A 14,499-nucleotide genomic window follows, 5' to 3' on the forward strand; every position below is an offset into this window, starting at 1 on the left:
AATGCAGTGCATTTTGTATCAAAGTTTAGTGTCATGGAGTAATAATGCAGTCTTGCTTATAGTCTGCAATGCATCTTTGACACACTGAGATTTCAAGTGATTTTCTCATTTAGACCCCAAATGACACCCTATTATTCATTTTTAACAATTTACAATTCCCATTTGTCCAGTTTAAAATTGCTTAGCTTTAGTAAACTAAGCAATTTTAACCTGGATAAACAACTGATAATCACAATAAAAAAAAAACTTTAGCCGAGACCGGTTTGGCTCAATGGATAGAGCGTTGGCTTGGGGACTGAAGGGTCCCAGGTTCGATTCTGGTCAAGGGCATGTCCCCGGTTGGGGGGGGTGCAAGAGGCGGCTGATCAATGACTCTCTCTCATCGATGTTTCTAACTCTCTATCTTTCTCCCTTCCTCTCTGTACAAAATCAATAAAATATATTTTAAAAAAAAGAAAAAAAAACTTTTAGTTCAATTACCCATTAAGTAATTTCTGATTTTGCAAATTATGAAATTTGACCAAATGTTATGTTTTAACACTTTTAAACATTTGTAATGGAACTATAAATAATGAACACTTAAAACAAATGATAACTTACCACCAAAATTTCCCCCTTCATTGTAACCATCGTATCCTCCACCACCGCCACCATATCCACCACCTTGGTTTCCATATCCTGGTCCACCACCACCACCATAGCCTCCTCTACTACTATAACCAGGACCACCGCCATAGTTGCCACCTAAAAAAAAATTGGGTCACAAAAGCAAATATGTAACTGAATTCTAGTTTGTATTGCATTTAAACCACTAGAAAATAAGTCAATGAACTGATTTAGCATTAAAGCTTGGTTACTAGAACCAAGAAATCTGGGCTAGTAAGAATTTAAGATAAATGCTTAAATATATTTTAATATTAAAATTTTATTTTTAATTCTTTAAATTTCACTGAAGAAAATAGTGAAGACTCCTGAGATATTATGCCAGCTTCATTAACTAGTACAATAAATGTAATTGGCCAAAATAACTAGCTACTGTTAAATTCTTAGGAGGAAATAAGTTTAGCCTTTTATGATATTAGTTTAGAACCATACTTTAACTGTCAAACCATTCAATTTTGATTGAAATTAAAAAATAAAAACAAAAACTCTTATTGTCTATAAAGCAGGGGGAAAAAATATGAATTTTTAAAAAAACTTACCATCACCTCCAAATCCATTATATCCACCATCACCTCCTCCATAACTACCTCTGCTGCCACCTCCACCACCGTAGCCTCCTGCGGAAAAGCAAGGCATTAATTTAAAAAGTGTAACATTCAGCCTACCAATAAATTTTAGGAAGACACATACTTAGAAATAAGATAATCATCCTACCTCTTCCACCAAAGTTTCCACCACGGCCAAAGTTACCTCCACCACCTCCAAAGTTTCCTCCCCGACCCATGAAATTGCCAGATCCACCTCCACGGCCTTTAACACAGGCAAGGAAGAGCTTTAAGAATCTTACAAACACCACTCACATTTATTGTTTAAGTATGTATGGTATTACTCACCTCTTTGTGATCCAGCAGACTGCATTTCTTGTTTGGAAAGGGCCTTTTTCACTTCACAATTATGCCCATTAATAGTGTGGTATTTCTGAACTAAATTTTTTTTTTAAATCAAACAAACAAAAGTTACTTGGTGTTTGAAAAAGCACATATAAATGCTATCCTTTAGCATTACACATAACATTAAATATCTAGGATGTTACCATTTGTTTCTTGATTCGGATGTAGTCACTTTATGAAAACTGAACAATATACTTTATGCACAATACAGTATAAGTAATTTAGCAAATTTAGTGTAGTCGACTTGCTACTTACCAACAATTTTATCAACTGTATCATGATCATCAAAAGTTACAAAAGCAAATCCTCTTTTTTTCCCACTCTGCCTGTCCTCCATAACTTCTATGGTTTCAATCTTGCCATACTTTTCAAAGTAGTCTCTCAAATTATATTCTTCTGTATCTTCTTTAATACCACCAACAAAAATTTTCTTCACTGTTAGATGGGCACCAGGTTTTACAGAATCCTACAAGAAATATGCAAGTTTAAAAAAACCAACGCAAAGTTTTACAACAATCTCACATTATACAACATGGTATTAAAATACCTCTCTAGAAACAGCTCTCTTTGGTTCCACTACACGTCCATCAACCTTGTGTGGTCGAGCACACATTGCTGCATCCACCTCTTCAACACAAGAGTAAGTCACAAAGCCAAAGCCCCGGGAACGTTTTGTTTGGGGGTCTCTCATCACCTACAAAATAAAGAGTTTTAAACCTTTGAAACACTTCTCCACAAGCCTTTCTACCTCTCTAAAAACTCTCTTGTCCTTTAGTAACTTACCACACAATCTGTGAGTGTGCCCCATTTCTCAAAATGTTCTCTTAAACTGTCATCTGTAGTTTCAAAGCTCAGACCACCAATAAACAGTTTTCTCAACTGCTCTGGTTCCTTAGGATCATGGCCCTGAGAAAAAAAAACCAACACATTTTATTTATATCTTTTAGTGAATTGCTAAGATGCACAAGCCTTTTACTTTGCTACAAATAAACCCAATATCAACTTCTGTACTAACACTTTGTCCAGTTAAAAACTGGAGTAGGAGCATACAAATCAACTTAATAAAGGAACCAAAATACCAAGAAAACCTATAACCATCCTTCTAAATGCCAACATCACTTCAACTACATTTTAGTCCAAGGGAATCCCAAAATCAAAAATCCCTTAATTTTAAGCTACAAAGGGGCTTGGGAATAGATTATTTCTGATGTTGCTACCAAGAAAACTAAATATTGTAGAAGCAGTTTTTCACCCATGCCATTTCTTCTCATGTCAAGCATTAATTTCAAACCAAAGCTCTGAGGTACAATTTAAAAAGTTTTGAGTGGTATTTTTAAGAAATGTAAAAATCTTCCTTACATTCCCTCTTTAATTCTAACTGTATAAAAAAATAGAAAAACTACCATTATCTGAAACATTTAAAACCTTACTTCCTGACACTGTTGTCAATTTGGCTCAGATAAATTTTTTAAAAGGCGAATTCATGTCGCTCCCCACAAAACTAAAAAAATCCACCATTGCCCTGGCTGGTTTGGCTCAGTGGATAGAGCATCGGCCAGCAGACCAAAGGGATCAAGGGCACAATGCCTGGGTTGTGGGCTGGGTCCAAAGTGCAGGATGCAGCCAATCAAATGATTCCCTCTCATCATTGATGTTTCTCTTCCTCTCTGAAATCTATATATATACATATACATACATACATACATACATATATGTACACACACACACACACACACAAAAATCCACCATGTATCTTTGTAAGGTCACAAAAAGGGCAAACTGGATTTAAGTATAAAATTTATTGCTTGAAAAAAACGAGATTTTCCTTAAGGATATGGACTGAACTATTTTACAATTTAATCAATTACATGAATTGCCATTTAATCCATGCATTTAAGATATTTTTCATCCCAAGTCCTTACTTAAAAGGGCTCACATTTACATTCTAATGGCTTCAGGGTCTTCTAATGGTACAGTTGTTAAGGTATAAGGAAGATACTGTCATATGCTATGGAAAAAATGTTAAATGATTAATAGCCTACAGCATTTAATTCACTTATTATCTTTTCAAGTCCTGGTTAAGTGCATTTAATAAGCAACAACAAAATGACTTAAAAAAATCATACAACTATGCCTCACATTAAATTATCTCAGGCACAAGAAAAATGCAACTGTGGTTGCAGTCCGCTAAAATAAAAATCCCAAAACTACAACCAGAGCCATGAGGGAGGAAAAAGATCTTTAAAACTTTAAGTTCCTGTTGTATAAGAGTGCCAAGAGATGTATAATTTTAAGTACTTTAGCAAGGACAGATCAGAAAGTATTTCATCGCAGCAAACATTTTAAAATTTTATTAACTGGATGCTGCGAGGAAAATAGATTTTAATTTATTTCCTTTCGTCTGTAAGGCCTAAAATCCTGCCACCCTAAGTTCGGGAAAAGCACTGCGCCCAAGCCTCGAGGCCATCTGCGGCATTTCCTGCCGGGCCGCCTCCTCTCTCCCCCTTCCAATCTCGCGCTCTTTCCCGGCGGCGGCCTCGGGCGGCGGCCATTGCGGGCCAATGCGCCATTTCGTAACGCGGCGGCGGCGGCGCCGGCGGATCAATGTCAATGTGGCCGCCGCCCGCCTGCTCGCTCTCCCGGATGTGCCTGGCCGTCCCCTCCCCTCCCCCACCGCCTCCTCCCAACCGCTCCCGCCCAGGCCCGCCATGCCGCTCTCGGCCTCAAACCCGAGGCCGCGCGGCCGGCGGGCCGGGCCGCACCCGGAGGTCTCCCCGGCCACGCCGCGCCTCCAAAAAGGGCCACCTGTGCAGCCGGAGAAGAAAACGAGGCGGGCGAGAGGCCCCGAGGAGGCCTCCGAGGCCCGCTCCCTTCCCCCTCCCACCGCCCTTCTCCACGCAGAGCGCGGGACCGCCAACCCGTCCACCCGGCCTCCCCGCTCCCACCGAGCCAGGCCCCCCACGCCGGCCACTACCCATCAACCCCCCGCTCTCCCCCTAATACCTCCTCCCCCCGGCGGCGGCGGCGACGGCCGGAGTCGGGCTGGGGGCGACCGGGCGGCGGTTTTACCTCCATTTTGAGACCGGACTCGCCTCTTCCAACTCGAGTTCAATATGGGACCGAGAGGAAGAGGCGGGGCCAGGCGTCACGTGACGCATTTTCCGCGCGCCGCCGACCCGGTGGAGGAGGGGCGCGCTGCGTGAGGGGCGTGGCTAACCGGGCGCAAAGAGGCACCGGACGAGCGGATTGGCGGACTGGTAGCGGGGGCGTGGCCGGCCGCGGGAGCGCGCGCGCCGCCTCAACTTCCAGCGCGGCGCCGCCCTTGCCGCCGTTCGCGCCGGGGCCGCTGCGGGGGACGCCTGCCCGTGCTCGGCCAATGGCGTGCGCACACGTCGGGAGAACTTCTCGTGACCGCGCGTCACGGGAGAAAGGGGCCTTTTCCTTTCTTCTCGCGCTTCTTTCTTCTTTCTCCCATGGAGGCCTGTGGGTCTCAGTGTCCGAATGCATGCCATTGCCCGAGCCTGCATGAACCCACGCTGTTTCCCCCTGTTCTTTAAGGTCGCAAGAAGGGCCCCTCGGCCCCTCGGCCCCTCGGCTTCTCGCGTTTTTCCCAAATACAAGCGGCCGGTTTCTGTGCCTGCGGCGCCCACCGCGAGTGCCTGCACGAAAAACCCCTGTGACACCGACGTAGGTGAATCCCGAGCCTTTGGAGAGGCCTCCAAACGGGGCTCACACACAGCTTTTCCCCTTAAGGACCTGCGGCGGGACTGTCAATTCCTTAGGTTCCCACGGATCTCAAATCTGTCGGCAGTATTTCCCAACATTTTCCTAGTGACTAGGAAAGCTGAAGAGCTGAAGCAACTTTTCCTGGGGATGGAATTGAGGGAATTGAATGATTTTCAAGACCTTAAACGTGGGGCAGCAAGGCATGCTACCTGATGGCCAGTAATTTACACCTTAATCCTTCTAATTGTGTTGTTGTGAAGCATAATGAACAGGATCGATGAAAGAGCCAGAAAATGGAGATGTACTCCTTTTTTCGGCCCAGCTAAGGGATTTTAAATCATTTGACGTAAATGAGCTCCAGTGTTAGTATTTTTTAAATGAAGGGATAAGATTTGGTAATAACCAACACTCAAGAAACCTCAGTTAATCTATCGGCCCAAAGATGCTGATGAAAGTGTGTAATTGACAAGTATCCCTAACCATAAGAAAGATTAGGAATTTAATCACTTACTTTGTAAATTGTTTAAAACGCAGTTTGTGTTGACAAATAGAGGGAATCGCTTGCTTGGGACTTGGAAAAAAAGGAGCACAAAAAATAAAAATTTGTTAATGTTTATTTAACATTGCCCAAGCATTACAGGTGTTTTATTGGGCAGGCAGGAACAAAAGGTACTTTGTTTCAGGGCAGAAACCAGCCACCAGTCCTTAATGTAACTTGGATGAAATAACCCTCCAAACTAGCCGCCTCCTGTTGCTCTGATTCCAGAATCAACAAGCAAACTGTTAGGCACTCTGCTTTCCAGGCACTCTGATACCCAGCAAACCCTTAGGGTCTCCTTAACATATGAAGGCTTCTTGAATTTACTATGAATAGTCATGGATATCTTGATTTTGTTTTTTCTTTTTCTTTTTTTAAAATATATTTTTGTTTATTTCAGAGAGGAAAGGAGAGGAAGAGAGAGAGATAGAAACATCATTATACTAAATAATGAGAGAGAAACATTTATCAGCTGCCTCCTGCATGCCCCACTATTGGGGATGGGCATATGCTCATCTTGGAATCGAATCAGAGACTTTTCAGTCCACAGGCTGACACACTATCCACTGAGCCAAACTGGCTAGGGCGATAACTTGATTTCTGATTCAATTCTGAGTTGTAGAAAAACGAAACATTAAAGACCTTAGGAAGATGGCATTCACACCAAAGTACCTAGTGAGAAACTGCAAGGGTGATCGTGAAAACTGATCACTTGACTTCACTTATGACATGTTGTCTAGGTGTTTTCTAACCAATTATTTTAAATCAATAACTTGTATTATTCTTTCTTCTTTGAATTGCAGTAAATTCTTTTTTTTTAATTATGATCATTTCTTTTTTTTTTTAAATATATTTTATTGATTTTGTACAGAGAGGAAGGGAGAGAGATAGAGAGCTAGAAACATCAATGAGAGAGTGTCATCGATCAGCTGCCTCCTGTATACTCCCTACTGGGGATATGCTCGCAACCAAGGTACATGCCCTTGACCGGAATCAAACCCGGGACCTTTCAGTCCCCAAGCCAACGCTCTATCCATTGAGCCAAACCGATTTCGGCTGCAGTAAATTCTTATATTAATTAGAAAAATGGTGGGAGATGGGATACTAAGTACTTCCATCCAGGAACACGAATGCCAGTCCTAAGGTTGGATAGAGTAGAAGACAGATTTTATAAATTTCAACTTCTTTCATATCACAACATATGCAGAAAACATTATTTTGTGTACAGCACACAGGTTGCATAAACAGATTTGGAGACATCTAAATGATGACTGGTTAAAAAATTCATAACATTTTCTTTAAATTATATAATTATGCTAAATAAAATACAATGTATTAGAGAATATATTAAAATTCATTTTGAATAAAACATTCAAATAAAAAATTTCCACATTTTTTTCATGATCATTTTGAACTTGTTCCTATGAATATGTTTTCATATTAGGTTTTATGGTTGAAATGGCTTTATGCAGTTTCTGATCTCGACTTTTTAATGATAAACTTCTCATATTATGAATAGTAATTATCAGTAAGGGACTCTGATCGCATAAGTGGGTGATAAAATATTAAAACCATGTTATACCATCATTCAAAATTTACAATTGTAATTATATTTAAAGAATAACAACTCCTTTTATTGACAAATGTAATGTTGAAATTTTATATGAACATGCAGATGAATTTCAAACTAATAGTACATTTTTATATCAAGATTTCCACAATGAAATTCTAGCATATGTTGTCAATAGCTAGTCTGGGGGCCATTAAAAGAGTTCATCATGCCCTAACCGGTTTGGCTCAGTGGATAGAGCATTGGTCTGCGGACTGAAGGGTCCCAGGTTTGTCCAGTCAAGGGCATGTACCTTGGTTGTGGGCACGTCCACAGTGTGTGTGTGTGTGTGTGTGTGTGTGTGTGTGCAAGAGACAGCTAATCGATGTTTCTCGCTCATCAATGTTTCTAATTCTGTCCCTCTTCCTTCCTCTCTGTAAAAAAAATCAATAAAATATATTAAAAAAAAAAAAAAAAAAAAAAAAGAGTTCATCGTCACAGCGAGATGGAAATAGCCACTATCTCTGGCTGGATATATCAGGAGCATGTTGTCCAGATGCACTGGGATTGCTGGTTGGGGCACATATAGGAACCATCCAGTGAATGCATAAATAAGAAGATCAACAAATCAATGTTTCTCTCTCCCTTTCTCTCTAAAGAGAGAGAGAGAGAGAGAGAGAGAGAGAGAGAGAGAGAGAGAGAGAGAGAGAGAAATAGCCACTATATATTAGGACAAATATTAAGGGCAATGCTGGCAGCTGAGCCCACCGGGAACCCCACTCAGTCAAGGCTTCTCTCTCAGGCCCCTGGAGCTGTGTGCTGTCCCCCTTGGGCACCAAGAATGGAAACTTGTGCATTCGTTCCACGATGTCGGGTCCATGTTGGGCTTTGCAGATAGCTGTCCATGTGGCAGGTATCCTTGGCCATGCACAGACAGAAGAATGTTAAGTGTTGGTTGTTGTTTACAGTGCTTGGCATACACCCCAGACTACTCAGCACATGCTGCCCTGAGGATCCCTCAACAAGGCTGCTCATGGACAAAGGTACTGGCCCAGCAGTTCTGACCTCCCCTGACCTCTCTCAACTGCCTCGTTGCAGAAGGAGTCAGTTTCTCACCCACATTCAGGACACCAGGATGCCATAGTCCACTAGTTAAGAAGCATTGTCTAGATTGTGCAATTCATTTTATGAGTGAGGAAACTGTAATGCAGATCAAGGAACTGATTTTTTCCAAGATTAATAGCAAATTATGGCAGATTCAGAACTAAAAGAAAGAGACTATAAATTGAATGAAAATATTTTAGATAGGACAGTAATTTTTAGAAGGGAAAAATTGTAATAAACTGAACTTTGTCATCTACTGCTATATTCACAATATGTCAGTAGCTTTATTTTTCTAAAATTTTGGTTTTTAAATAAGGAGTATATAAAGTAAAACACAAAACAAAAATCTGTTCCCTCAAATCCTATTACACAGCTTGGCTGGCCTGGCTCAGTGGTTGAGCATCCACCTAAGAACCAGGAAGTCACAGTTTGATTCCCCGTCAGGGCACATGCCTGGGTTGTGGGCTCAGTCCCCAAAAGGAGGCACACAGAGGCAACTGATCAATGATTCTCTCTCATCATTGATGTTTCTCTCTCTCTCTCCCTCTCCCTTCCTCCCTGAAATAAAAAATATATATATTTTAAAATTTTATTGTACAAATTTGACCACAGTCAACAAGTTAGTATACATGGTATCCCCCCAAAAAATGTATACACACTGAATAATTATTAATTCCAATGAATTAAATCTGAAGAGAAATGTCAATTGAGCTATCAGTTGTAAAGTGTATATACATTTTGGGGGACACCCTCTATATCCTCTTACATCTTTTTCTAGGCCTAATCAATGTTTTAAGTCTGTATGAGTCTGTATAACCATATTGGCTTCATTTATACAAAAATATATCAACCTATCCAGATTGATCTGAAATTTCTTTTTTACCCCCATTTAACAAACTAGTCACTTATGAAACTCTTATGTGCTTGGCCATACTAGGTGCTAGAAATTATCACAGTCAATCACACATTATTAAACACTTAACATGTATCTTGCACTGTTCTAAGCACCTTGTGTTCCTGATCTTATTTAATTCCCCTAATTTAGGAATAGGTCCTTTATTCTCATTTTTTAGATGATGTTAAAAAGAAAAGCCACAAGCCCAATATGGTGTCACTTCTGCTAAAAGCCCAAAATACCAAACCTAAACTTAATACTTAAGTAATTGTGGTTTCTGCCACTCCCAAGAGTGGAATTTTAAACCAATCAGCCTGGAATTTCCTGACCCACATTAGTGAGGTAATCTGTCTGATAAGACCCTCTGCCTCCGCCTAAGGGAAGGTTTCCTGGACTGAAATAATCCACTCTCAATTTAGTCTCTTCCTCTTTCTGCCTATGAAAACCTTCCATTTTGTACAACCCTTTGGAGCACCCTTCTAGTTGCTAGATTGTATGCTGCCAAATTTACAAGTCACTTAATAAAGCCAGTTAGGTTGAATTTTGCTTGAGTAAACTAGGTTTTAGGAAAGTTGAATACATTTACTGGGGTCATATAGGCCACACAACAAAGGAACTGAGGTAGAATGTCATGTCATAGCTAGCTGTATTTACATTTTAATATTATAAATAACAACCCTTTCTTCTATATCTTTGTCAAGCATCTGTCCTGTTCACTGCCTTCTTCATCATGTCTACAGAAACTACTAGAGTTTGTAGTAGGCCATTTATGTATTTGTCATTGAATAAATAAGTGAATGAATGATGAATGAAATATTTTCAGTCATGTCAGTGCCCCTCGAGTCCTACTGCATAGTATGTGGGCCTAGTGCAAGATGAAAATCCAGGGCCCTTGTTAAAATTTTATTAAAAATTTCAAGATACAGACATCAAATCAGTAAGCCGCCAGGACCCTTCTGGGCACAGGACCCTGTGTGACTGTAAAGGTCACAGGCCCATGAAGTGGCCCTGGTGCCTAGGGTAGTGCTCTGTTTAGAGCAGGCTCTCCCTTTTGAGAAAAATTTTTTTTAATTCGCCATTTTGTGATTTACTTCCACTTCCTCCTTAGTCACTAATTTCTTAAGTTTTCTGCCCTATGCTACAGAAATTCTTCCTTCAAAGTCACAAATGATTATCTAAATGTCAAATTAATTTTCCTATTCTCAATGTTAATCCTCCTATCTCACTCAGTTTGGACTACTTTAACAAAATGTGACTGTGACAGTCGGCCTAGCCTAAGAGATAAGGCCAGTTCTTTGTCCTGAGGGGCTAACCAGGGTGTGACAAACCATGTGACAGTCAATCTAGCGGGCCCAAGAGATAGGGCCAGTTCCTTGTTCTGAGGGATCAATCAGGAGTGACTTACCAGCAGTGGAATGGGAAGGGAGGTATAAGAGGAGGGACTGCCCCTCCATCAGGGCTCTCACCTGGGTGTTTGCCGGCTGCTGCGTCAGCCAAGGTTTGAGCCCGGATTCGAATCTGTAATAAACTCTAGCATGCTTAATCAAATTGGCTCCGGTGGTCCATCTCTTGGGGACTAGCTTCGTAACACAAAATACCACAGACTGGGTGAATTAAAAAACATTTATTTCTCATAGTTCTGGAGACAGGGAAGTCTATCAGGGTGCCAACATGGTTGGTTTCTGGTGAGAGCCCTCTTTCTGGTTTACTTGCTGTATCCTCATAGGGCAGAGAGAGGGCTCACACTAGCAAGCTCTTGTGTGTGTGTGTGTGTGTTTTTTTCTTCTTCATCTTTTTTTTTTTTTTCTTTTGATTTCAAAGAGAGGAAGGGAAGGGGGAGAGAGAGAAACATCAATCATGAGAGAATCACCATCGGTTGCCTCCTGCACACTCGCTGCTGGGGATTGAGCCCACAATCCGGGCATGTGCCCTGACCAGGAACTGAACCGTAACCTCCTGGTCCACACTGGCTGGGCATATTTCTTTTTAGTAAGGGCACTAATCCCATCGTGGGGTTCCACCATCATGACCTTATTACCTCCCATCTCCCAGTATTATCAGATTGGGGATTTGTTGGGAGCTAGCAGAGTTGAGGTAAGCAACTCAGTCTTAAGGAAATAGAATTAAGCTCCTTCTAGCAGAAGTTATGAGGTGCCCTGAGGGCTTGGCCAGAAGATAAGATTAACCTGGGGTTTAGCATCTCCTGTCTTCCTGCCTCTTCCCCTTCCTGATCCTCCCCCCCTAGATAGCCCAGCCTTGGAATGTTGCACCTTGAAATGTCACACCGCCTCTGGCAATTAGTCAATCCTGTGTTGCCATACCAAAGACCCCCCTGCATAGGCAACCCCTGCCCCCCTTTGTTTAGTCAATCCTGTGTTGCCATACCAAAGATCCCCCTGCATAGGCAACCCTGCCCCCCTTTGTTTCTGCTGTATAAATACAGCCATTTCAGAGAATAAAACTGAGGCTTGATCAGAACCTTGTCTTGCCTCCATTCTTTCCACGTTCCTTGTTTGATTCATTCTCTTAGGTGGTTCCTGCGTGCCCCCCGTTGTTGTCCCGAGGGTCGGGACAGGGATTATGGTTTCAACATACAAATTGGAGAAGGGGTGTGTGTGCAAACGCAGTTCATAACACCGCCCTAACCCAGAGATTAACATTACTATTGCCCATTCTTCCCGTTTGATGCTCTCCTCCCTTGTCTTTATTAAGGACACTGATTCTTCCTTTAGGGGCTGTCTCTGCTTCTTTCTGGATCATCCCCTCTTTCATATCTTTTGCCCTCTGTTTCTATAAGGCTTTGTAACATAAAGGTTTGGAACCTCTTGAGGAACTTGGTGAAATGCACCCATTGCTCTTCCCGGAGCGACCACTCTCCTAGGAAAGAAGGTGTGGGTGAGGTACGGGCCTGAGAGGCCACAGGGAATTTGTATGTGCCTCCTGGGAGGCTGAGGTAGCAGTCAGGTCTGATTAGTGGATTAAAATGATGGAAAGTATCACACTCTCTTTCACAAACACACATACAATGGGTGGGTAATTTAAAAGGTGAGGAGGTAACCTGATATTAGAAGTACTGATGAGTCACACACAGTGACTACTATATCTCAGGTAGGTTCCAACTTGGACCTTTGAAAGGTTAAAATCTTTGACTCCCCAGTATTTCCCACCTCTTTTGGGATGAATATCTGTGTTTTTGCCTGCCTAGCATATAGTTCCCTAGTAGTAATAGTATTTTAATTTTCTTTTCTTTATTTTTAAAATATATTTTATTGATTTTTTACAGAGAGGAAGGGAGAGGGATAGAGAGCCAGAAACATCGATGAGAAAGAAACATTGATCAGCTGCCTCCTGCACATCCCCTACTGGGGATGTGCCCACAACCAAGGTACATGCCCTTGACTGGAATCGAACCTGAGACCCTTCAGTCTGCAGGCCAACACTCTATCCACTGAGCCAAACCGGTTTCGGCAGTACTTTAATTTTCTTATGGAATCATCTATTTCTCATTTTTAGACCATATGTTTCAGTCCCTGACCACAGGGGCAGCATTTGATTTAGGCCTGGCTAATTAAAACATTGAATCCCTCTACCTACAGCAACTGATTCAAGATTGGTCAAGTGACTTATTATTTATTGATTCATTTATTCATTCAAAAATATATATTGAGCACCAGCTATGCACCTGACAATGTTTTAGGTGCTAAGGATATATCACTCGGAAAAAGAAAAGATAAAAGTTCTTACTGTAGGGATTCAGAACAAAATGTGCCTCTGTGGTATAGGCATTATTTTGAGCTAAAATCAATGGAGACCCTGTGAGCAAGAGAAACTTTTGCACCCCAATTAACTACTTAGAGAAATTTAAATTAGAAATATTGCCCATACTAGGAGATGTCAGAGATAACCTTTTTTTAAAATTTAAATTATTTATTGTTTAATGTATTACATAAGTCTCCTTTTCCCCCACTGACCTCTCCTCAGCCTTCCCCAACCCCCAGCACATGCCCTCTTCCCCACCCCCTCCACCCCCATCAGAGATAACCTTTTGACTTATCTGTATGACAGGGTAAACTATTAATTATTAAACATCTACTCTTCTTAATATCCTGTAATGACCTTCCTCCTCTCCGAAGCCCCAAGGCCTTTGTCATGTGTGTGTGTGTGTGTGTGTGTGTGTGTGTGTATATACACATACACATACAATAGTGTCCCCAAAAATGTATATATACTTTAACAGCTAATAGGTCTTACATTTTGAAAATGAAGTGTATTTTAATAAACACTGCCTTTGTAATTACTCAAAGTGTGTATACATTTTTTGGGACACCGTGTGTGTGTGTGTGTGTGTGTGTGTGTGTGTATTTGTTGTTGTTTTTCATTTTTCCTTTCTGTCTCTGAAACTCTCAAGTATGTGAGGTCTCTGATTCTTTCATTAGCTGGGTAATTTTCTCCATCAGTTCTCTGTAGACTGAGTGTGAACAAAGAAGTCAGCCAGTTTGGTCTAGGATTGAGGAGTGGGATAGGAGGTCTTAGGAAACAAGGGAGTTGAGAGTATTGATAAGAATGGCTGAGATTATGGATCATGAAGACTAAAGAAAGTAAGACAGATGAATTGGGAGAAAATTGAACAATCAAGGACCCCGATGTTGAAAAAGAAGTATGGAAATAATTGGACAAAGCAGTTGGGATCAAAGGTTGTTGTCAAGAGTGGTAAATAAACATATTTCAGAGGCAGAAAAGTCCTCTTGATGACAAAGTGCATGGAACTGGGCAGAAATAAAGGGGAGATTACTCCTCCTGAGAGTGAGAGGGTCAGGGAAATATGAAGGCAGAGTATTGGGTTATTTGGACAAGGACATTAGATTTATCTCTGATAACAATAGGGCTTGGAGTAGAAAACTATGCTGGATGCCACATCTTCAAGGTAATACAGGGAAGTAAGAAAACATTTCACGACTAGGAGAAAATGTACAGAGAAAAAAGATGACTTTTCAAGGCATTTAATGCTGGGTAGTTGAAAGAAGATAGAAGGTGAACTTTTATTATTTTTTAAAATATATTTTTATTGATTTCA

The 14,499-nt window shown here is 41.2% G+C and overlaps 1 protein-coding gene across 12 annotated transcripts in view; it reads right to left on the reverse strand.

The window, feature by feature from the left end:
* The window catches only part of HNRNPA3 (heterogeneous nuclear ribonucleoprotein A3), a 38,165-nt gene extending 33,351 nt beyond the window's left edge, over window positions 1-4,814 (reverse strand). For 8 of the 12 annotated variants that reach the window (XR_004985113.1, XR_006740445.1, XR_004985112.2 and 5 more), the window contains exons 1-8: window positions 4,617-4,773; window positions 2,397-2,519; window positions 2,161-2,307; window positions 1,869-2,079; window positions 1,557-1,646; window positions 1,378-1,473; window positions 1,203-1,280; window positions 601-744 (exon numbers count right to left, since the gene is read on the reverse strand). Coding sequence is in view for 9 of the 12 variants with exons in the window: in XM_036421996.2 (XP_036277889.1) it covers window positions 601-744; window positions 1,203-1,280; window positions 1,378-1,473; window positions 1,557-1,646; window positions 1,869-2,079; window positions 2,161-2,307; window positions 2,397-2,519; window positions 4,617-4,688 (961 nt within the window). In the remaining 3 variants the exon portion in view is untranslated. Of the gene's footprint in view, window positions 1-600; window positions 745-1,202; window positions 1,281-1,377; window positions 1,474-1,556; window positions 1,647-1,868; window positions 2,080-2,160; window positions 2,308-2,396; window positions 2,520-3,549; window positions 3,574-4,616 lie in introns of those variants that run through there. The other 4 variants (XM_045575269.1, XM_045575268.1, XM_045575271.1 and 1 more) reach the window with 4 other exon arrangements.
* Between the last annotated feature and the right edge of the window lie 9,685 nt (window positions 4,815-14,499).

Source organism: Pipistrellus kuhlii, unplaced genomic scaffold (assembly GCF_014108245.1).
Source record: "Pipistrellus kuhlii isolate mPipKuh1 unplaced genomic scaffold, mPipKuh1.p scaffold_m20_p_7, whole genome shotgun sequence".
Taxonomy (NCBI): Eukaryota; Metazoa; Chordata; class Mammalia; order Chiroptera; family Vespertilionidae; genus Pipistrellus; species Pipistrellus kuhlii.